At 33.5% G+C, this 25,766-nt stretch overlaps 1 protein-coding gene across 2 annotated transcripts in view; it reads left to right on the top strand.

The window, feature by feature from the left end:
- The window catches only part of NDUFS4 (NADH:ubiquinone oxidoreductase subunit S4), a 111,718-nt gene that overhangs the window by 72,848 nt on the left and 13,104 nt on the right, over positions 1-25,766 (top strand). Inside the window, exons 3-4 of one of the 2 annotated variants that reach the window (XM_069492430.1) lie at positions 9,886-10,058; positions 19,492-19,565. In XM_069492430.1, coding sequence (XP_069348531.1) covers positions 9,886-10,058; positions 19,492-19,565 — 247 coding nt within the window. The remainder of the gene's footprint in view (positions 1-9,885; positions 10,059-19,491; positions 19,566-25,766) is intronic. The other variant, XM_069492431.1, reaches the window with a different exon arrangement.

A 25,766-nucleotide genomic window follows, 5' to 3' on the forward strand; every position in this document is an offset into this window, starting at 1 on the left:
TTCAGCAGTTATTGCCTGATTAACTTGATCCTTTTAGTGATTATTATTACATATGGTATGTGTGATTGTACAATTGCTCTGCTTCTAAGATATGACCAGTTCTTGTGTCTCAGTTGAATGCTTGGAGTGTTTAGCCAAGTCTCTCCACTGTGGCTTGTTAGAACTTACCATTACCTGTCCTACTTCTCAGAGTCTCATTTTACACAATGACCATGCAGATTTCTGAAGCTCATTTTTTGCCTAACACCTTCTCTTCAAAACTCTGCCTCACAAATATCTGAACTGCAGTCCCTACCTTTTCTGTTCAGCTGTTGTGTTCTGCTTGGGCTTCACCTCTCTACACCATAGTCTGAGATGTATCTCCAGGCATAAAGCTGAGACAATTATAGGAGTACATCTTGAGTTTTCCTTTCAGGGATCACAATACTACATTGTGACAATTCTTTTGTAAAATTATTTTGTAAAAATGGCTTCCTTAATGAATCTTTACTTTTTTAACCAACCTTTAACAACTTGCTCAGTTATTGATGCTCTCAATTCTCTTTATAAAACATATTTACAAACATCCTTTACATACTACATATATGACTTACTTAAGGCTTCATTTTAGTGTACTGCCAAACTTTAGCTCTTAGTTATTGAGTTATGTTTTACCAAGACTTGGTGTGCTTATTTCCATACCTGTCTCTGCCATTATGCTTGACATTATAATTACATAATTGAATCAATTGAATTAATTGAATATTATAATCTGATGCTATATGAGGACAAAAGAGTTCTTCTGTAACAGTTCTGTTGAATACTTTGAGAAGATGATAAAGGTGAATTTCTAATGATGGGGTTCAAGACACAACCCCAGAGTATGGCACTATGGCGTACTAAATATTTTATGAAAAAAGCAAAAGCAAGAAAGTCACTCTGATCTTCCCTCTGTCTGTCTCTCATGAAGTAGGTTATAAAACCTAAGAAGGATTTTTGACTTTTGCCTGAAGCAGGTCATAATATCTTTATGTGAAAGGTGCCCTCCCTGTGTCTGCAGGAGAGGAATATCCTTATCTTCAAAGGTGGAAGGGTCACAGAGAAGAATCTGAACAAGCAGGCCTTGTTAAATTTCCCCAGTTTATTACCATTAAATCATACCCTTTTTGCCCTATTTTATTTCTCCACCAGTTTAAATGTTTCTTTGGGTCTTCATTTCTTTATGAAGGCTCTTATGTCACATAAAACTTATATTAAATAAATTTGTATGCTTTTCTCATGTTTCTCTCTCTTTTATTATAGGGGCCTCAGCCATGAACCTGAGATGGGTAGAGGAAAAGCTAATTTTTTCTCTCCCTATACTAATAATTTCTGTTAAAGTAGGTAGAAGCCCTTATAAAAGATTGTGATATTAAAGGAAATCATAAAATCCTAGACATACTTTGGACTCAGATTATTTTACAAACATTTTTATATTCTCACTTCACATTTATAAAACTGAAACTATAGGCTAGGCATGGTGGCTCATGCCTATAATCCTAGCACTTTGGGAGGTTGAGGCAGGAGGATTGCTTGAGGCCAGGAGTTCGAGACCAGCCTGAGCAAGAGTGAGACCGCCATCTCTACAAAAAATAGAAAAATTAGCCAGGTGGGATGGCGCATGCCTGTAGTCCCAGCTGTTTGTGAGGCTGAGGCAGGAGGATTGCTCAAGCGCAGGAGTCTGAGGTTGCATGCAGTGAGCTATGATGATGCCACTGCCTTCTTGCTCAGGCAACAGAGAAAGACCTTGTCTCCAAAAAAAAAAAAAAAAAAAAAGCTGAAACCATAATTTGTAGATGGTGTATTTCTTGCTAGCTTATAAAAGAAACAACACTTAAGATCCTAATCACTGAAACTATACTCAAAGAAAAGGCATTGCCTTACATAGAAGATTATTGAAAGAATGCATATTATACTTTTTTGCATTATAATATTTAAGATGTGTTTATATGTGCACACATGCATGTTTTTATTACTTAGTGTTTCCCTTTTTTCCCAAATATATTCAAGTAACTGACCTGCTGCCAGCTCCTAATGACAGAAAACTTCTTTTGTGTATTTTTTTATTCCTGTGCTAAATTAACACGGAATTAACTTATACTTTTTAAATGTCTTCTTGCAGTCTAGTTTTACTTGTATACCATTGTCTCATATTTCTTGATTAGATCAGAAGCATTCAGCTTTTATTTTTTCAGTTGCCTTTTCAGATGTAATTAATTTCATTTATTACTTAAACTATCACTTGATTTTAAGAAGTTTATGTTCTGTTCCTTTGGCCTAATGTTTATTCAACAATTATTTCATATTTAGTTCCCTGCTGCCAAGCCTTTCATTTTCATAACTCTTAATATATGTTGTGTTTGTCAGCATTTTTATTTATTACCAGGTGATGAAGAGTAATATTTGATTAAGAAATAACAGATTGGTTCTTTCGAAAATGTAATGTTATATAAGTTCCAAATAACTTGTGGCCAAACTTTTTTCCCCACTTTTATTACAGCTTCTGAAAATCTACCAGGTGTCCTGAGATAGCCACATGACTTAATGATTTAAAAATCAAAAAAATCCTGGGTTAAAAAGCAAAGAAATAACCCATTTTAGCTATTAAAAAAGTTATTTTTAATAAGTTATTAAATGTTATATTTTTGTAAGTATTAAAAATGTATTACTTTAATGTTCAAAATACCTCAGTTAAGCATACTGGTTTTTGTTGAGGCAGTATTGATCTTTCATTTGTTTGTTAAGTATAATGTTTTTTAACAACTTCACTTTCAGTTGTTAAAAAGTTAATAGAAAACAAAGATTGTTTTAAGTGTTTCTTTATAAAAATGAAAAAAGTATTCCAGTAGATTTTCCTGATTTTGGGGGGAGTTTATTTTTATATCATTTTTCTAAAATTGCATTCGTCATAAAGTAGCTTCTTGTTATACTTGATTTGGGTACAGCATATGTCAAATCAGGCGCTACTACAGGGGAAAATAAGTAATATCTCTTCCTTACCTAAAAATTACAAAGTTCATGGCTGACACCCATATAACAGAAGACAGATTAACGTGAGAAAAACATGACAATATTTTTTTTAACCAAAGTTTTATGTTACATGAGAGCCTTCAGAAATAAAGACCCAAAGACCCAAGGAAAACTGTGTATTTTTATGCTTGGGTTTGATGAAGAATGGACAGTCCTGTAGAAATGTGACTAGACAAAAAGGGGGTATGATCTAATGGTAGTAAACTGGGGGAAACTTAGCAAACCTATTTGTTCGGATTCTTCTTGGTGTCTAGGTATAGAGCGGGACCCCTCTGGAATGAGCGTCTTATGCCTACCTTTTTGGTGAGGTAGATCATAGAAATTTTTTATGATCATGCTCCATGGGAGAGAGGCAGGAAAAGGTCAGAGAGTGACTTCCAAGGTGCCATATTTTGAGCCCCAATCCTACAAACTATAACTTCATTAAGTAAAAATCTGAAAATATTTGCCATTCCTATACAATTACAAAGAAATTGCACATCTGTGCAATTGAGATTGAGCAGTTCATTAGATTTTAGGTGAGTGTTTCCTTTGCATGCCTGTTTCTTCTGGTAGTAGGAGCTCTTACAAAGCAGTGTACCAGTTGGATCAATTTTGAGAAAATTTTGATAATTTTTTTGTTTTTACATGTCAAAAATCAAATTCATCCTCTCCTTTCTAGTTTTGTATGGAATAACACACACTAAATAAAGTCAAGCCAATTAATATATACCTGTTTCTCTGTGCCTTGAGAGTATAAAGGGAAATTGGCCTACTTATAGTATTAACACATTGTTGGTAGCAATGTAAAATTTTACCTCTCTTTTGGAAAATAATTAGATAACATTGCAGAGACTGTGGAAATTCCTTCAACCTTTGACTCACTTAATTCTAGTCTAAGTGATGAACTTTAAAAGAATTAGGTTACTGAGGGCTGAGTACAGTGGCTCATGCCTATAATCCTAGCACTTTGGGAGGCTAAGGTGGCAGGATCATCAAACCCAGAAGTTGGACACCAGACTGGGCAATAGCGAGACCTCATCTTTGCAAAAAAATTTTAAAATGAGCTGGGCGTGGTGGTGCACACCTGCAGTCCCAGCTACTCAAGAGATTAAAGGAGGAGGATCTCTTGAGCCCAGGAGTTGGAGGTTGCAGTGAGCTATAATGATGCCACTGCATCCTAGCTTGGGCAACAGAGTGAGACCCTGTCTCAAAAAAAAAAAAAAAAAAAAAAACAATTACTGAGAATGTCATTATAGTAATCTATACTTAAAAAGCAAAAATAATAAAACAATTTAATTTTTCAACATAAAGGAGCAAGCTAAGAAATTATGGCACATTAACTTAATAGATTATTAATGAGGCTCATTAAAACAAATATGAAGACTTGGTAACTACATAGAAAAAAGGGATATTATGTTACATAAAAATAATACAAAATAACTTGTGTAAAATGGATATGTTTATGAATAGTTTTTGGTAGGTAATGCAAATTAAAAAATGGTTGCTATGGTGTTAAGCATATGGATATATGTTTTTAAATTTCCTTTTAATATTACCGTAATGTTTTAACAGTGTCATTTTAAAATTTTAAGTATCCTGAAGGAATCATTTTCTGCCTCCTTGGTCAGGTATTTTCTGATAACTTAACCAATGTTGTATTTGACAGTATAATTATTTCGTTATATCCACCCCTTCCTACCCCATGGATACACAGATTATAGATTTCTTAAATTAAGGAATAAAATCTTATCCTTATATCCTTTGCCAGCCCTAGGATAGTTAATTTGGCATAGTAGAATCTTTCTACTTGAATTAAAACAAAAGTAAATGATATCGTATTTCTTTACTTTCACGAATGTCATAGGTGTTTTGGTATGTGGCTACATAAAGTTATTTAACATATATTGTACTCAAGTGTTTTTGACATATACAAGAAATGGAGTATTCAGCCCTTATTAAAAGAAAAGTTACGTTTTTCTCTCCTCCATACTTAAAGCAACTTATTGACTCTAGTTATAAAACTCTTTCCTTGTAGAATATTTTAATTATTAACACATATTTTTCAAAGAAGATATTAATAGGATATTTTTCTGCATCCTGACACTAACTTCCCATTAGTTTTTCACTCAATCCTTTTAAAAAATGTTCAATAGTAATTTTCATGAGAAAAGGGATCATGTCTGCATTGTTGAACATTGTATGCAGTGTCTAATACATAGTAGGTGCTAAAAAAATATGTTGAATAAATGAGAAACATTCTTTTTGTTGCCCAAGGTCAGAATTTTACATACATTATTTAGTCCTCATTTTACCATAGTAAACTGATTTTATAGATGATAAAACAGAAGTCTATTAATTTGCCCAAAATTGAGAGTTGGGATTCCAACCCAGTTTTGACTCACCCCTGTGCTTTCAGTCACTGCTCTACTCAATCCAGGATCTAGGAGTAATAAAAATAGTTTGAGATTGAAAAATATGTCTCTAGTTCTTAGTTTTTTACTTTTTATATGATTAGCAGCATCATTTGCATGATCTATTCCTATCATGTTGCCCAGGGCATTTCATTTAAAACTGTACTTTGTAGCCCGGCATGGTGGTGCACACCTGTAGTTCCAGCTACTAGGGAGGCTGAGCCTGAAGGGTTGAACCCAGGGGTTTGCAGTTGCAGTGAGGTATGATCATGCCGCTGCACTCTAGCCCAGGTGACAATGTGAGACCCTGTCTCAAAAAAAAATAAAAATAAAAAAATTAAACTATACTTTGGTTCCATGATACTTTTGCCCAGTATGCAAAATGTATAATAACATATGTTACATTCCAACACTTGATTCATTACTTGGTTGTACTCCTACATCAATTCATTGCTTTACTGTTTGTTAACAAACAAAAATTGTCTCTACTGGCAAAACTCATATTTTTACATTTTTTGTTATATCCAAATCCCTATGGCCACTAACTTTTTAGAAGTCTTTAAAGTTCTTCCATGGATAGTGAAGGGATATGATTGTGCTATTTGCCAATTGTGTATTTTTTAAACCTGTAAAATTTATTTCGTAAAATATCCTTAATTATTTATGAGACCTTTAATGAGTTTCTTGTTTTAAGAATCTGTGGGTTACCTGAAAGGAAGTTTTTATTAACAGATTTAAGACTTTTAATATCTTTCATGGTTGAAGTAGACTATAAACACAATCATCAAATTTAGATCAGTTTTAGCTCTAAAATATATTTAAACACATGATTGACTGGTAACAGCCTAAAATAGAACAAGTTTCTATAAGCAGTATTTTTACTTAATGTTCTAATATGTGCTCTATTAAAGCTTTTCAACATTGATCCATAAAAAACAAGCAATTTAGTGAAGTTACTACCAGAAAACCTGTAAAAATTTTTGGCTTTTCTGCATACACTGAGAGGTCTAGCAAAAATTCATCCAAAAGTGGAAAAACTTTTCATTTAATTCTCTTTATGACAAGTGTAAACTGTTACGGTTAAGTGGGTGGGGCAACCGGAAGTAATTACTAAGGCCAGTGGCATTTTTGTGGTTTAATAAAGGCAGAAGCTAATTATTCAGTTTTTATTTAAGTGAAATGGTGCCAAAAAGGAGGTTCCTGCAGAGCAGCTGCACTCCTTCACTGTTACCCTAATTTACCAAAGACACAACTGTCACAAACAAAACTTTTAAACTTGATATATAGCCACAAAAGTAAGGAGGCTTTTGTTTGGAGTGCATGCAGAAGAACTCCTTTATACAAATCAACCGGCAGATGACGGACAATGATGAAAATTTGATTCTTTGAAGTCATAATAGTCATTGAAATGTGTGAAATTCTGGTATTGAAAAGAGAGCGGCCAGCAAGACTCTAAATCCTGGGTGGTTGCAAGAAGCTTGCTGGGAGGTTTTTCTGCATTTTGACACTAACTTCCCATTGCTTGTTCCCTGCTTCCTTTGTTTAAAAAAAAAAAGTTGAATTCACAAAAGATAAATGGGGACAGTTGATAACCGAATCATACAGTTTTTATATGGAAAACTAATATTTTATAATGGAAATTGAAATTTGAAAGAATAAAGTGCATATACATATATAGGCATATACCTTCATAATGATTTTTAAAATTCTTCATTTAACTAGACTTGTGAAATGGAGGGTCTGCTATCATCTCCTCCAAAATATAAAATTGTGAAAGAGATGGTGTTGAAAGAGTGAACTTAAGAGTTATGACATGTATCTTTTCAGTACAAATTTTGATTTGAATGGCCTTAATCTGTGAATTATGATTTTTAAATTACCATTTCTTAAAATAGCATTTGTACGTGAAGTTGTCTTTTTGAAACTATTGGGATAGTGACATTATTCCTAATAAGAATATAGGTTTCATGCTTTACCCAGCTGTTTAAAAATTAAAAGTTTTAAAATTCAGTAAATCTGTGTGTATTTACTTATAGGGTAACTTATTTTATTAGAATTTATAGATAGTTATTAATTGGTGAGTGTTGAGGTTCTTCAGGTGCCAACTGGAAGGCTTTTCATAACTTACATGATTTTACTTTTTTGTAGTCATAAAAAATTTATGAATCATTACTTATAAATTATTTATCTCTTTTACCAATAAAATGAGAAATCTGTAAAAAGTAATATTGACATCCTCAAAGCATTTCTATCTTTTATAAGTAGGTTTAAAAAGTCATAGGTGATGCATATTGCAATACAGAAGTGGAAATTTATGGAGAATATCATTAGTTCAGTATAAATGGTTTGCAAATGTTTTTATTTTTTTGTGAAAGTTGAGTTAGGTAGCTCGGTGAGAACTTAGAGGAAAAGCAAAGCATTGAAGATACAAGTAGAGTTCAACATAGTGCCTCATAGCTCTTTTCAAGTGTTACTTGTTTTAATGGAATCTTAGAGTGGGAGCTTTAGCCCATTGAAATGTGGCTTAAAGAACAGGTTCTTCTGTCACTAGCTGAAGCTGTGTGGATGAAATGATAACAATAGAGTGTCGTGATGCATTTTAAAAGTGTGAGAAATCAGGTTGTCTAGACTGTGAGAGTGTGCCTACGGGGACTAGGAATTTTAGAGCTTCTGTGCCCTTTAGGTGTCAAGTATGTGAGAGGTGCCAAGCCTCTCTATTCTGTCTTAGACAGCAGCTCAACTGGGCACAGTACCTTATGTGTCTTCTGCAGGCAAAAACAGTGATTCTGTGTCAAGACAACTTAGTATTCCAAATTCAGAACTTTAAGTTGAGGGAAGATAGCAAAACATAATTGCCATAATTTGAAAAGTCATGGAAGATTGGTAGTTACTAGTTCAAAATATAACGAGCTTAGCAACATTTTGTAGCTACTTATTTTAAGGAAGTTTCCATCCTAAAATTCATTCTGAGCCGAGTCACTTCAAGTTCTTAAGTAGAGGCATATGCTTTAGAAAGTCATTAAAACTTAAATTCACACCTTTAAAATTATGTGCCAATTGCACTCACTTTGTTTTTACTTTAACCTAGAGGTAAAAAAACTTAAAAAAAAATAAATGTAGGCACATATTAGAAGTGCATATTTGTGTAAATATTTATATGGACGATTTTGATAGTTTCTTTAAGCAGACTGTAACAGAGTAGCCACACCTAATTATTGGTGCAGGTGGAAAGGCATTGTGTTAAAAAGAGGATTGGTTGCCAACTAAAATAACTTTAAAGAATTGTTTTTTTTATCTTGTGGGTAGAGGGACAAGTTGAATCAAAAATAGTGTTTTTCCCAGTACATATTGCAGTACTAAGTAGTTATACTAATTTTTTGGTTTGTAGCATTGATAGACTACAAATAAACATTAGCCTTCACTAGGGGGATATGTTATAATTAAGTGAAAATGCAAAAAATGGGTTAAATTTTCTAGTTTTCACAAGTTTGCTATAATCATTTTTGTGTTAATTCTTTGTTGTTTTTAACCAGTTATTCAACTTTTTCTTTAGTGAACTATGATTTTAAAATGCTTCCTTAATAAGAATGATATGGCTGACCCTAATATTTTACTTTGATGGGATAAAGTATTTTGCCATTACTAAATGCAGACTTAAACTCTAAATTACTTATTTTGTGTCCTGACTGCCACTATGTTTTGGTAAATATATCTAATCTGGGACATCAGAATTCTATGCATTTGCCAATTGTGCATCTGTTACTGGATAAAAGCATAGTAAAAGAGAGTTAAGGAAGTTTATTGTTTTAATCTGACATTTCTGCAAAAATTATGCAACTTTAATGGCTTACCTTTGCAGAATAGATTTGATTACATCATTCTCTCTTCAGTAGGTTTCACCAAAAGGAGATAAATCAAAATGCCAGTTGAAGTTCTTAATTGATTTTAGTTGTTTATTAAAAGTTTCAGGCCTCCTTCTGAAGGGAATGCCTTGTGGTAAGCAGTTTGACACAGAAACCACTGGTAATAGATTTTTTCTACTTAAATTTAGTTTCTTTTTATATCCCTTTTATTATTCCCCTTACATTTTTTTCTCCTCTGACTAGTTACATCTGCTCACAAAATAAAAATGTATTAACTACATGCTCTTCTACCAGCAAAAAAAAACCTTCAGAAATTACCAATGCTTTGTTGGACAGAGGGGCCTAAAACTTTTTTATGACTCCTGTGCCACTGTCCCCTAACACCAGTTCCCAGATATACCATTTACAGATATCTAATAGTAGTTTATGTGGTAAAATATCAGAGGAGTAGTGAAATAAGCCAGAAAACTTATTTCAATTTATAAACAAATCTGAACAGGGTTGCATAAATATAGGGAACAACAAAAGTACATTAGTGAGTATGTAGGCTGTTTGAAACATGTTTGTTTCTTTTTCTGTAGGATATCACTACTTTAACTGGTGTTCCAGAAGAACATATCAAAACTAGAAAAGTCAGGATCTTTGTTCCTGCTCGCAATAACATGCAGTCTGGAGTAAACAACACAAAGAAATGGAAGATGGAATTTGATACCAGGGAGAGATGGGAAAATCCTTTGATGGGTTGGGCATCAACGTGAGTACTTTGGTTTATCATGAATATTGTTTTCAGCTCTCTTTTTCTATGTAGATTTTTCTTTTAAATATATTGATTTTCAAACTCTTTCCTGTACAATATGGTTATGACAGTACTTTTTGAGAGTGTTAGTTATCACTGTGCTCAAAGACATAGATTCTACATATTACATTTACATAAATCTTTATGTACATATAAGTGTGACTCACAGCAGTAAACCATAGAAACAATCTTTTTCAAAGTGCTATTTATTGGATAAAAAATGAGTGGCATTGTTAGCACTGTTAGCATACATAGCATACCCAGGCTGTGTATACAGTGGCTCCCTCTTTATCCGTGGTTTCACTTTCTGCAGTTTCAATTATCCCAGGTACAGTGCAAGATATTTTGAGAGACAGAGAGACCACATTCACATAACTTTTATTATAGTATGTTGTTATAATTCTATTTTATTATTTATTAGTTATTGTTAATCTCTTACTGTGCCTAATTTATAAATTAAACTTTATCATGGGCATATATGTATAGGAAAAAAAATAGTATATATAGAGTTGGGTACTATTTGTGGTTTTAGACATCCACTGCAGGTCTTGGAACTTACCCCCGTAGATAAGGGGAACTACTCTGTTAGTCTAAGATACTGTGTAAATGGTGTTAAGAATTTAATTACCCTTTGTTTTTAAATTGAAATAAAACTTTATAATTTATATATATTGATTGTAAGGGAGGGTGATAACTAGGTGAGTTTAGAAATTAGCTGATTTGAGGGAAACTTACAGGTTTCTGAGATCTTGTGATTAATAAATTACTTTTTACAGTGCATTGTATTAAATACTTACAGCACCAGGGAAGTCAGTGACCTAAATCTCCATGATGGAATAAGTCCCAAATGTTAAATAGCAGGGCTGCCTCTAGTTAAATAAAAGAAGCGGGGCCGGGCGTGGTGGCTCATGCCTGTAATCCTAGCACTCTGGGAGGCCGAGGCGGGTGGATCATTTGAGCTCAGGAGTTCAAGACCAGCCTGAGCAAGAGCGAGACCCTGTCTCTACTAAAAATAGAAAGAAATTATATGGACATCTAAAAATATATATAGAAAAATTAGCCGGGCATGGTGGTGCATGCCTGTAGTCCCAGCTACTCAGGAGGCCGAGGCAGTAGGATTGCTTGAGCCCATGCTGTGAGCTAGGCTGACACCATGGCATTCTAGCCTGGGCAACAAAGTGAGACTCTGTCCAAAAAAAGTATAAATAAATAAATAAAGCTGCCACTAGAGAAAACATTAGCCAGATAAGGTAGAAAATTGTCATTCTTATTGAGACTCCTGGGACATTATATGTGTCCAGTCTCCAATTTAAGGTAGTTATCAGTTTAAATCATCTGTCTGTTTGTAAAAAAAAAAAAAAAAAAAGTATAATATTTTACTTTCCTGGCAATTACCTGGGAGAGTTTTTGTTAAAAAGATCTACTATGTTACAATTTAAATAGAATTATACTTTATTAGGCAAATAATACAGTTTTTTAGGTATTTTGATGTCCTTTAGATTTTATGTTTCATGTAATATATGGAATATTTTATAAATCACATGCTTCTAGAGACTAAACGAATTTATAAGGAAAAACTTTATCCATATCCTATGATTGAAATATTATTCTTATTCTTTAGAGTCACATGAAATTTTAACATGTTTATCTGTACCCCAGACTCACTGTAATAATACATTCCCAGGAACATTCAGTAATAAATCATTTTTTATTTGTGCCTTGTATATTCTAAATTGTTTCTGGGTAAAACACTTTATATAGGAATATAAATTTGAGTGGTATAAGAGGAGAAAAAGTCATATCTTTTTCTCAATCCATCACAAGACTTGTGGCTGAGGCACCTATAATAAAAGATAGATTAACAAGAGAATAATATACAAATTCACTTGTTAAGTTTTACCTGTCAGAATGAAGACCCAAACAGGGAAACCTGTGCATTTTTATGCTTATGTTTGATTAGCTAGGCCTATTTGTTCAGATTCTTGTTTGTGTCCCAGTGTCTTTAGACATAAGGACATTCCTTTCTTCTGGGAATAGGGTGGGTACCTCTGGAATGAAGGTTTAGTTAGGACCTACCTCATAAGAAAGAGAATTCTGTTATGTCCTGCTTCAGGAGGAGGACAAAGAGACCTTCCTGCTTCTGCTGTTTTCTGAAATGCCCAGGTGCCATATTTTGGGGTACCATGTCCTAAACCTCATTGTTTAGATTAAAAAGTTTTCCTTTTCTATGCTTGACAGAGGTTCACACAGTCATCATAGCTCTGCTTAGTCTAGAAATAGCATAAACAATTTTTGAAATACTTAGTGATTATTTAATACGCTGCTGCTTTAAAAGCAAACTATAACCTACTATTGTGCATGAATATGGAAATGCTTTTATTATATACTGATTGAAAATGAGATATGCTACATGTTTGGGAAGTAAAGATCTTTTGAAAATCTAGTTTTTCTAAAGTAAAAAGTTGTTTTGAAATGGTAGACTCTCTGCAGTTGGTTTGAGACATGGTTTTGGATCTTAAAAAAAAAATTTCTCTTTGTTCTGATATTAAGAAACATCCACTCGCATAAAAAAATACAATAAGAAAAATATCGTAACTTTAAAAATTTGATTATTTTATCTGATTAGGACAGGGACTCTATTTGCCATGTTTGCTGATACTAGAATCAGGGTTATATTTTATTTTTTCTCCTTTTGTGAAATATTTTAAACCTTTTATAAACTTGTTGGAATTGTAACCTGAAGGTTTCTCATGATCATCTTAGAAAAGTTTAACATTTAACTAAGAAATAAACCTGTGTCAAAGATAAATTAATGGCTTGGCCATAGTCTGGTTCTCAGTCTGCTTATATTTCATTTTATGATTATGTATCTAATATTAATATGGATAGTGTAGGAAAAATATTTAAAACCTGGCTAGATATATGTGGATTCGTATTTTTTTTAAATTGGGAGAAATGTATTTAATGAGAAAAAGAGAATGTGAATTTTACTGTTGGTCATGATTTTGAGACATGCTAAAAGAGAAATGACTGTCCATCCTATACCTAAAATACATTTTTTCCAAAGCTACAAACTTTCCCAATATAGGGGATATGGGGCTTAACTATATTCATTTCTTCTGATAGATTACCTTTGGCTAGAATTACCATATAGATGGAATGGCTTGGAGGATTTAAGACACCTAACCATGATAATCTAAGTGTATTACAGAGGGTTAGAAGTGTGCATCGTAAGAAATATGACAAATATAACAGAGATAATCTTTGTACATCTTTGGAGGTTTTTTTCACAGATTTGCAATTAAATAGATAGAAAGGGATACTTATTTCATTGAGCAATAGAGGCAGTGCTTATGGAGAAGATAATTTTACAAAGTTACTCTGATAATTTTGTGACAGAAATTTGAAATCTTAAATGTTTTCCCGTAAGTTTTTTAGTGGGAGTTAAGAGAGGGGGTTGTCATCGTGGGCTTCATGACTATGAATATGGTTTTATTTTTTAAAATGTACTGAGTAAATTTAATTGTTACCTGTTTGCCTACAGTATTTTTTTTTTATTTTGAAAGGCCACTTTTGTTCACATGTAGGATTTTAAGATAAAAAATCTAAAAACAAAGATCAAGCACATTTAATTTGTATTTTTAAATACTATATTTACATTTCTTTTCTCATCCAAAGTGGAGCTTTTCTTATGCTCTTTCAATTACCCAAATCTTTAAATGTTAGAACTCAAAGGTAGAAGATTTATCTTTGTATAAACATGAAAAATATGTTAAGATGCAAAGTCATCCCTTGGGTTTGACCCAAGGTTTTTTACTGTTTAAATCTCTGTGATCCAGCTGGGGGAAGGAGAAGATGACTCATCCTTGTTTTAATATTATAGCTAGTTGCCAAAGATGATATTGGTTATTAATTTCATATATTTCTTAACAGTCTTTTATCTGTTAGGTTAGTAAATTCTTGTCATTATTTCTGTAAGCAGGACTTAAATTTTGATAAAACCTAAAAACAAGACATTTATTTTTTTCTTAGTTATATTAATGTACATTGGCCATTGAAACTCAATGGCCATTGGACTCAATACTTTTTTGTGTTAATTTCATCATATTCTAAAAATATGACTTCTATGTTTAATTTTTCATTAGAGAGTTATGAATTTGTCATTCAGCTTCTGGAAATAAGGATTTGTTCCATGTCATCCTGGACATAGAAGGTCAACTAATTTAAGCAGAGATGTATACTAATTTAGATGTTGCAAATTCTCTCATCACCTAACTCTTAGTATACTTGATCTTAAGCCTTAGTAAGTCATCAAAGTGGACGTCATACTGAGGCTTGCAGGAAGTCCTTTTGCGTATAAGTAAGTAACAAATGAAAGTATTGTCTGTACCATCTTTCCCCCTTACAGTGCTCTCCACATTGCAAAGGCAATTTTTTATTTGCTTTAATCAGATGGTGATTCGGTTTTTTAAAAATTTTGAAACAGATTGTCTACCTTTCTTCTCATTACTGACTTTATTGAACAAGTAAATGAGTATGTTTGTGTTGTAGATTAAACAATATAGATACATGTAGAGTAAGCCATGAAAGTTACACCTCTCCCTTCCCTTTTACTGCCCATGTACCCACTCCCTCCATAGAAGTAAACCCTGATAACAATTTGCTATACACCTTCCAGAATTTTTTCAGTGCATTTTTGTTTATATGTAACTTTCTATGTCCTTTGGTAAGATTTGATGATTTTCTTAATACAAGTTTTTTACATTTCTCATTAAAATTACTCCTAGATATTTTACTTTTTATTGCTATTTTGGATGAGGTTTTTTTTAAAGTTGATTTTGCATATAGCCACCTTATGTACTGTCTCTAGTTCTCATAGCTTTTCAGGGGATTCACTTTGATTAGTTAGTCATATAATCTAAAAATAATGGCAGTTTGTTTTCTCTTATATTTATGGATAACTTCTTTTTCTTGCTTTGTTGCATTGGCTAGAATTTGCAAATAATGTTGAATATTAGTGGTGATATCCAGCATCCTTATTTCTTCTTCCCTTCTGTAGCAGAAATGTTTCTTTCTTTTTTTTTTTTTTGAGACAGAGTCTTGCTTTGTTGCCCGGGCTAGAGTGAGTGCCGTGGCGTCAGCCTAGCTCACAGTAACCTCAAACTCCTGGGCTTAAGCAATCCTTCTGCCTCAGCCTCCCAAGTAGCTGGGACTACAGGCATGCACCACCATGCCTGGCTAATTTTTTTTTAATATATATTTTTTAGTTGGCCAGATAATTTCTTTATTTTTAGTAGAGACGGAGTCTCACTCTTGCTCAGGCTGGTCTTGAACTCCTGACCTTGAGCGATCCACCCGCCTCGGCCTCCCAGAGTGCTAGGATTACAGGCGTGAGCCACCGCGCCCGGCCGAGAAATGTTTCTGATGTAATAAAATGGACAGTTCTTTCCTAATCTTGACTTAGCAATAATTTTTTTTAAAAGTCAGGAATGGGTATTGAATTTTATTAAATACTTTTTCAACATCTATTGAAGAGCATTTTCTCCTTTAATTTGTTGAGTTGTAGTAAATTTCAATTATATATTTCTAATCCAATTAGATATTTTTTAATTGGACATTGATTTACTATTTTTAAGTATATTGCTTAATATGTATTTAACATTTTTGCATTTAATCAACCAATGGAATTGGTCTGTGGTGGGTGGTGCATGCAGGCACACACTATCCTAAAGCAGAACATAGTTTTTTGGCATTGCCCAAATCTTTGACATTTTTTTTTACCTCAGAAATATTTTAAAATAACAAATCAATATTTTAATAAATGTTGTTTAGACATACTTTTCTTTTCTATAGTCTTCATTATATGTCTCTTATTCAATTCTATTTGCAAAAAAATGACCTCCTGACATTTCTAAATGGTGCTAATCAAAGTAACATTTAGGGCCATTTATTAATACAACAGCTAGTGCTACTGAAACTGAACAAAATAAGCTAAGCCTCCCAAATAGAAACTCATTCACTTTCCATTTTCTTTCTTTCAGAAGGCATCTATTAATAGTAAAAATTCTCAGTGCCAGAATGTTTCATAAATATCTTTCATGCAGTCATAGTTTTATTAGGTAAAGTCAAGAGTCAGTTGATAAGTAGGCTCTGTTCATAAGCAGAAAATCATAAAAATCTGTTTCATGTTATATAGAACAAAAGGCAATATGCTAATCAATGTTAGATATTATAATTAGTGATGAAATAATTTTCTGTATTCATTTTATTGGTTTAGTGGTGTTTATTAGTGTCTAGTAAAGTACTTTAAAATGGTATCATTGGAAGAAGAAAAATCAACCTTAGAACTCTGAACAAACACATTATTTTGCCAGAGTTAATACTGCTTTTTAAGAAAAACTTTTTATTGAAATTTTACATACATTCAGAAAATACACAGTTCTGTGAATTTTTGCAACTTGAACATACCCACATGATAGCACCCAGATTGAAAAACAGAGCATTTCCAGTACCTTACCCATCTCATCCTTTGTTCCTTTCCAAAGGTGGTAAACACTATCCTGACTTCTAACAACATAGATTAGTTTTGCCTATTTTTTTACTTAAAGAGATCATTCTTTATGTGTTATCCTGTGACTGGCTTGTTTGCTTAATTTTATGTTTGTGAGATTCATCCATTCCACATTATTTACTGATGGGCATTTGTGTAGTTTTCAGTTAGGGATATTATGTATAATACAGTACTAAAATGAAGAATATTGTACATATCTTGTAGTGAATGTGTTACTTTCTAATATGCTAATTAGCCCCTGAACTTTAGTCAGTTAATAATCAAAAAAATTTATTTTAAGAAATATCAGCAATCTCTGATATTAATTCTCTGATTCCTTGTGCTTCTCAAGTTAATGACAATAGCAATGTGATGAATTTTGTTCTAGCAGACAGTTAAATTGCTGATAGATCACCTTGAACCTGTGGAGGATTAATTTTATGCATTGTTAGCATGGTTCTGTTTCAATTTTACCCTTAGTCTTAGTCCTAGAACATAGTGTTAAGAAATAAAAAGTCATGGCCTTTTGTTTACCAAGTTCTCACTTGAGACTTAGTCTCCTCTGTAGCAGACAACTGCTGAAGTCTCTGCTCAGTTCTTTCAGCCTTCCCAACTGTTGGTTTAGAGCCTGCTCATTCATGTGCAATTCAAAAGCTTCCTCCTCTGTGGATTCCTCCTTTTCACTATTTTCCCCCTAACTTTTCCAGTTGCTTGGCAATCCTAAACTCCATCTCCAGACTCCTTGTGCTAATAAGACTATAGCTTTCTCTTTGAGTTCTCCTAGATCCTAGCCATCTGGACTGGAGAATACCTTTAAAGGAAATGCTATAAACTTGGGTGGAATCCAGTGTGGTTCCTCTTTTTCAAAGACTGAATTCTCTCCAGTTTCTTTCCTGCTTTTGGTCACTCTCTGATCTCTTCAAAAAAATTTCTTCTGTTTTGTCTAGAGTTTATAGTTGTTAGGTAAATCTGATATACTACTCTGCCATTATCTAAATTGGAACTTCAGTAATTGAGCAAATAAAATCTAAAAATAAAAGCACAAATTATATTAGTGGAGATTGAAAGAAAATTATATACTGTTGGAAGAGCATAGGGTATGAAAGACTTCATGAAAAAGGTTGGTACTCAAGGTGAACCATGAGGGATGGTTGGGATGGACTTCTATACACAGAGATAGTTGGGCGAGTCTTCCAAGTAGAAGGAACAAATTGAACTGATGAGAAAGTACAGGCTGCATTTATAATAAAAACAGTTGGCAATCTGATTTGACTAGCTAGTTACTTCTCAGGGGAATAATTATGAAGAAGGATAGAAAGTAGTTTTGTCTATAGTATATTATAGAAGTGCTTAAATGCCAGGTCAGGAGATTGAAGTTAATGTGGTAGACAGTGGAAACTGTTTGAAGTTTTTGAGCTGGGCAATATGTTTGGGAGAGGAACATTAGAAAGATTAATCTGGCAACATGGTGAAAGGTGGATTGGTCAAGAAAGGAGGCAGAAAGATTAGTTAGGAAGATGTTATGGTAGTTCAGAGAATTCAAAAGGGTATAAACTGGTATTTGTAACACACCTAGGAAGGAACTACAAAATATAGGAGATGAAGAAGAATGAGAAGGGTAGAAACCAAGTGGCTAGAAGAATGGTGGCTTTTTGATGCCAGTTATTGCTATTTAACTTACGTATTTCTTCATAAAGACTTTACCACTTTTGCAAGAAATAGAGCTCTGGTCTCCTGGCTCCTGAGTGTTTCCTATAATTTTTTCTGTATTGTTTTTTATTCTTAACTAAGCCAATGTGCCTGTCAACACTCAAATTACGAGATCATATTTATGTTGACACTTCTGTTCTCAGTATAGCTTATTTAACTTATCAATTGAGAAATCATGTGTTTTGAAAAGGAGGAACCAATGTAAAATAATCATTTGTTATTGGTTCTAATATAGCCAGCCATGTGAAGCTCTCTTGCTTGCAGGGAAGCAGGTATGATACGTATGATTATAGGGATCTCATAGGAATCCTAGAATAGCAACTATGGTTTATGACCAGAACTTCAGCAGCAGCAATTTGTGAGTCTTCACGTCAATGAGAGCTCCTTCCTACATATTCTCTTCTGTGTATATCTCCTATCTTTCTACTATTCACATTACTTCCAGAATTTTCCTTTCTATATTTTCTACTTCTATAATACATTTCTAAGTGATGATTCACAGAATGCTATATTTACCTCTGAGAGATGTACAATAAACATTTACAACAGTGTTCTACCTTTTTATAAACATAAAAATAAAAGTGACATTCCTGAAATGGTATTTTGTAAACAGCCTATGTAGATTTCTAAATATTAACACTATCCTAAAATGAAGAACTCAATTGGGTGTCAGATCTTGTAGCTTTATTTTTTTATGCTTTACAAGAATATTATTAATGAAAGGTTCATTAAGAAGAGTGGATGTTGTTGCCATGTTTTTTGGGGGGGTAAAAATAGTACTGACAATTGTACTCATCAGTAATCTTCTTGATACTGAATTTTAAGGTCAGTTTGAGAATCCTCTTAGGTTTTTTAATTCAACTCTAGTTTTTTTTTAGAATTGAGTAAAATGATTTTATTAAAGATTAGCTGAATGTCTTTGCAATTATAAATTTTATTATTTGATATATTAAATCTCTCAAATTTAACACAGAAATATATTCAAATTATTAATGGTTTTAAAGAGATTAACATTCCACTAATAGTGAACTTATTTGTTTTCTAAACATTTTATTTTAATTTAAATATTGATTTTTGTCTTTTTCTAGCCAAAGCTTAATTTAAATCCTGGGAAAAAATTGTTTCTTACAGGGCTGATCCCTTGTCCAACATGGTTCTAACCTTCAGTACTAAAGAAGATGCAGTTTCCTTTGCAGAAAAAAATGGTATGTTTGGTCTGTTTTTATTTTTACAAATAAAGTCAAGATAGGATTTTATGTTCTTAACCTTAAAACCATTCAGAGTATAGAATTTGAGTTGAAATAAGTCTTTAATGTATATAATCAAGTGGTTTTTAGACTTTTTACTACATCAGAACACTCCATCCAAAAAAAAAAAAAACTGGAAAAGGGAATGCCCATGTAACATGTAAAAAGACAAACTGTGCTCTAATTTGAATTAGGGGCATAGAATAAAACTACTTGGCTAACACCTACCTTGTTTATGAATTTCTCTGGAAAAATCGCTAAAATTTGGTTATTTAAACTTCAGTTGAACATATTAAATATAAGGCAGCCTATTCCAGTTTAGACATTTCTGTTTCTTATTAAGTTCTTTCTTACATTGAGCCAAAATATAATGCCTATTATTCCATCTAATAATTGTTCAGTTACTTGAAAATAGCTATCATTATCATATTCCTTCTAAAATTTCCTTTAAGCCAAATGTGTATATTTGCCACTGTTCTAGATATGGTGGGCCTAATACCAAGCACAATCTCAACTGTACAAACAACTAACACCACTGGTTTATGTTGATCTTGCTATCAACAAAAATGCAAAATGTCTTTTTTTCGCTCAGCTTTTGCTGTTAAGCCAACACAGTGTAGTGAAAGGAAGCTTTGTAGTCAGACCAATCAGGATTCTAATCCTTATTATGCCATTTTGAAGCTATATGATTTTGGATTAATTTCATAATGGACTTAAGGTTTCCTCCATAGTTGAAATAAGGAGGAAACCTCATGAAGTGGGTGATACCTGATACATAACAGATAATTGGTAACTATTAGTTCTGAACCTCGCCTCTTGCCAGCTGGCATTTGTGCTGTTTGTCTCCCTTAGATTTTTTTTTTTTATCTTTTTGTTTGAGACAGAGTCTCACTCTGTTGCCTGGGCTAGAGTGCCGTGGCGTCAGCCTAGCTCACAGAAACCTCAAACTCCTAGGCTCAGGCAATCCTACTGCCTCAGTTTCCCGAGTAGCTGGGACTACAGGCATGCGCCACCATGCCCGGCTAATTTTTTCTCTATATATTTTTAGTTGTCCAGCTAATTTCTTTCTATTGTTTTAGTATAGACAGGGTCTCCCTCTTGCTCAGGCTGGTCTCAAACTCCTGAGCTCAAACGATCTGCCTGCCTCGGCCTCCCAGAGTGCTAGGATTACAGGCATGAGCCACCGCGCCCGGCCTTCTGTCTCCCTTAGATTTAAATTCACCACTGTACATTTGTACTTAATGCACTCTCTCGTTCTACTTGGTCAAATTGAATTTGGATCTAATTTAGCTTCAATTCAAATGAGATAATGTCTGCTTTAGTGCATTGTTAACTATAAGGCAGTATATAAATGTAAAAGATTGTTAGTGTTATATAACATATTTGACGTATAAACGTGAAAGCACTATAAAGGTTATTATTATCTGACATATTTGCTTTTCTTCCCAGCTTAGTATTATATAGTTTATGGTTAAAAGTCTGAAGCCAAACTACCTGGGTTTGAATCCTTGTTGGGTCACTTACTATCTATATGACTTTGTACTTCTATTTCCTTATATGTGCAACGGGAATTGCTGTGAAGATTAAATGAGTTAATAAAAGCAAAGTGCTTAGAATAGGGTCTAACACATAGTAAGTATATAATAATATCTTATTATGTTATTAGTAATAGACTTTTAGGAAACCTTTCTTAGAAAGTTTTTACGTATAATTCCTTATTAACACTTTCTTGGCCAGTTCCTAATTTCTTTACATAATTGTTCTCAAAGTCGCCTTTTAAAATATTATTTTGACTTAAAATAACATTGCTCTCTTTCTAATTAAACTGTAATGTTATCGAAAAGAGTTCTATTAATGTTTTTCATCTTTTCAGCCTACCATATTTCATGTCTGACACCTTGAAAATTATTCATTTGAGGTCTGTAACATGAGTTTAATAACAGGAAATCTAATTAAACTGTTTAATCCCTGGTTAGTCTCTAAGCGGTCACAAGGACTGCATGACTACAGTTGCCATGTGAATTGTAGGTGTGAAGTAGCCACTGCTGCTATTGAAATCAAATACCTTTCCAATCTTATTTCTACCTCCCCAGGAAAGAAAATTGAAGAACACTATCAGTGTCAATAGAAAGTATAACTTGAAAAAGCTTAGTGCATAGTGACTTACAAAACTGTAGGCTAACAATGAATCAGGAATTTGAACCTAAAGGATATGTCTATCTTGGTCACAGCTTTTTCCCCAGCACCTAGCACAAAACCTGATATATAATGGACACTCACTATCTGGTGAAAGTAATGACTTTCTAAAATATATTTCCCTACTCAATAATATGAAGCCACTCTCATCTCTTAGGAAAGTCTTCAATCATTATTCCACCTTTGAATTCACTATAGTACTTACGATCTGCCTCATTTATTTAACATTTAGCATTATGTATCATTAAATAGGTAAGTCCCGTTTCTTCGGCTATAGTGGAAGTGATATCTAAATAAATACTTCCACTGAAGTGTTTACAGAATGGTGGAGTGGGGGATCTTTTCCAAATTCTACAGCATCCCCTCCATTCTGATTTGTCCCTCTTGGGTTAGGTAAATAGTGGTGAGGAACATACAAATGGATTCCCCTTCCCTTCACAGCTAACATCATTTTGTTGTGAGCTGGTGTTGTTGAAGGTTGGATAAACCAATGTTCTGGTAAGTTAATGCATTAAAAAAAAATGGTTCAGAAGCACTACTATGTAAGACTACTGGATTAAGAGGCTGCTAATTAGCATTCTAGTTCTATAGTTGTCTACCTCAAAGGAGAGCTTGAACAAGCCATGCTTCACTATACTTAGCCTTTGATAAACATGTTTCTTCATCTTTTGAATGAGAAGTTGGATTGAGTGATATTCAAAAACTGTAGATGTAAGGATGTTAAAGCCCCTGGACAAGTTTATACATGTCTTTCTTTGCTAGCCCACTGCCCTACTCATTATATACTCTAGAGCTGTGGTCCTCAACCTCCAGCACCCATCCGTGGCCCGCCTGGAAACGGCTGCACAACAGTAGGCAAGCAAAGCCCCACCTGCACGCACAGTCGCTACCCATTGCTTGCATAACCTCCAGAGCCGCCGCACCCATCAGATCAGCATCAGACCCTCATAGGAGCACGAACCCAATTGCAAACTGTGCATGCAGGGGATCTAGGTTGTGCGCTCCCAATGAGAATCCAACGCCTGATGCTCTGAGGTGGAACCTAGGCAGCAACTTCTGCCCTACCCCCCATGTCCTTGGAAAAATTGTCTTCCAGGAAACCTGTCGTTGGTGTCAAAAAGGTTGGGGACTGCTGTTCTGGAGGGATAAATCGTTTTTGATGATAAGAGGTGATTCTATGTTGATAGTAAAATCTGGCATAGTTTATGCATTTATGAGCATTAAATGCTTATCTTTCAATAGTATCTATAAATAAGAGATTAGGGTAAAAACTGCCACACACAAACAAAAAAAGATAACTTGTATACTCAAGGACTATTCTGAAAATTAACAACTTGCCTTTCATCTCCTTCTTAGTTTTCTCATTTCCCTTTTAAATATTAAAAAGAAAGAAGTTATAACCATCATTTTTCCCTTGACATCAAAGATTGCATTTTAGAGAATCAATACAATGAAGAATAATATTTTCAGATTCCATTGCTTTCTGTAAAGTATATTTAATGTCTTCTAATTATATTTTGCGACTCAGGTAATAAGTATCACAAAAGCTAAATTCATTTAACACTAAATCATGAGCTAGAGTACTGTACTAGTAGCTTTTCATTCATTCTTATTTAATCCTCATTGTGACTCTATGAAGTGGGAACAGTTGTCCCCATTTTATTGGACATTAAGTAATATTAAGTAACAAGGTCACATATACCTATAAGTGGGGGAGCAAATTTTATTTGAACACAGTCATGTTTATTCATTTATGTATCGTCTATGACTGCTTTTTAGCTACAATGGTAGAAAGTAGTTATAATAGAGACCATATGTCCCCCAAAGCCTAAAAATTTTTACTACTTGACTCTTCACAGAATATGTTAGCTGACCTCTGCCCTAAACCATTCTATATACTACCACAATACTCTGACATCTTTATAAATCAAAAAATACCTTTTATTCAAACATCTTCAAGGGTCTATGCTTAATAGACAAACTCCTCAACTGATAAAAGTTCTTCACAATATAAGCACTGACTTATCACCAGAGCATTAATCTAGCTTTATCATATGCCCCAAATCTCCTTTAGGCCCTTGTGCCCCAAACCTGCTATATACTTTCCTCCATCTACGACCTTACTCATACTGCCTATGAAGCTCCAACCTAGTTTTCAAAATCTGTTTTATATGCCATCTCCTTTGCCTTTTTTTATTCCCCTTCATCTCCCACCTCCTTTCCTCAACTGGATGAGCTCTCCTTTTTTAACTTCCACAATAATTTGTTCCTTTTTCACAGCTCTTGTAGTATGGTTTTATATTTTACCTTTTTTGTACTGCCTTCAGTCAGAAATATGTGGAGCACCCTGTTGTATGCTCGTGCTGTGCGACTAGGTTCTGGGGATAAAGAGTTACATAATGCATAGTCTTCATTCTCAAATTATATTTTATCCTGCATACTGAATTATAAGAACTTACTATGGAGAACACCAAGTCTCATTCTTCTTTTAATGCGCTTAATAAATATTGGCAAATTTGAATAAATTTAATAATGTTCTAAATTATTCTATAGATTGTTTTAAACTTTAAATCACTAAAATTTAGCTACTTATTCTATCTTTTTAGAAGAACTGTTAATTCCTTGTAATTAGATATCCAAAGACTAATTAGCAGTTTCTTACATTTTAGTGTGTAAAATACTCTCAACTAATAAGTGTTTTATATATCTAATTAATTTGGAGTTTATCCTGAGTTTAAGGGGATTAGCACCCTGAAGAGTATTGCAATGTACTTAAGATGATCATTTTATAATGTTAGAGTTATTTCCAAACTGTATGTTATTTGTTCTAAACTCTCCCTTTGACAAGGGTACTGAGAGCTTATACAACAGTACTGACAAAACGTCCTAGAGCAATCACAACTCCTGATAGGGGCCAAGTTTCTAGATTCCAAGTCCAATGTTGGTTTTTGTGTGTGTGTGTGTGTGTGTGTGTGTGATATTATTATGCTAGTAGATCTTAAAAATGAATCATCTAGATCTATACTGTCCAATATTATAGCCACTAGCTATGTGACTTTAGCTCTTACAATGCATTTAGTTGGAATTGAGATGTGTTGTAACTGTATTTAATAAGTTTTATTACATGTTGAAATGACGATATTCTGGTTATATTGGTCTAAGTAAAATGTATGATTAAAACTAATTTTACTTGTTTATTTCTATAATGTGGCTACTAGAAACTTCTAAATTATATATGTAGTTCACATATTTCTATTGGACAGTACTGTGTTAGAGTATTTAGCAATAATAGGATATATATTATATGCATATTTTATATATTTTATTATATATTCTATAGTGAATATGAGAAATAGGATATACTCTTATCCAACTTGGAAAATGTCACATTTTATACTTCTTAAGAAATACAACTCTGTTCTTCAGAAACTCCTACCCAATATGAATCAAGAATAATTAATGATAAATCCCGTTAATCACCTGTTTTCATTTGTACAGGCTTATCTTTTTAAATAAGAACACCCTCATCCCTGAAACTAAAAGAATTTCTCTTCCTCCTGCTGTTGATAATTTTTACAATTATCCCCTCAACTTTTATCTTTTTTGCATAGCTCTCTCTTCTCACCATACCTCACTTCCTATGGAAGGCTGGTTCTCTGAAATTAGGGAGTGTGAAGGAAGAAAAGACTTGGATGCTCCCTATGATTCCCTTTTCTCCCTGATTCCAATCTCCCAACGTATCACACACAAAACAAAGAAAATATAAACACCCCTGTGTCTTTTGGCCTTAACCCCTGGGCCTCATCTTAAACTTCTCCCTTTAAGCTCAGCATCTATTCCAGAGGAACTCTTTAAAGATAACCTTTCTTTGTAAAGGGGAAAAAAGAATATCTGGGGTTTCCTCTGAAATGTAGATGAACCTTTCTTCAGTTCTTTTTGTACTGAAAAGACCCACCTTTCTCA

The sequence above is a fragment of the Eulemur rufifrons genome, chromosome 17, assembly GCF_041146395.1.
Source record: "Eulemur rufifrons isolate Redbay chromosome 17, OSU_ERuf_1, whole genome shotgun sequence".
NCBI lineage: Eukaryota > Metazoa > Chordata > Mammalia > Primates > Lemuridae > Eulemur > Eulemur rufifrons.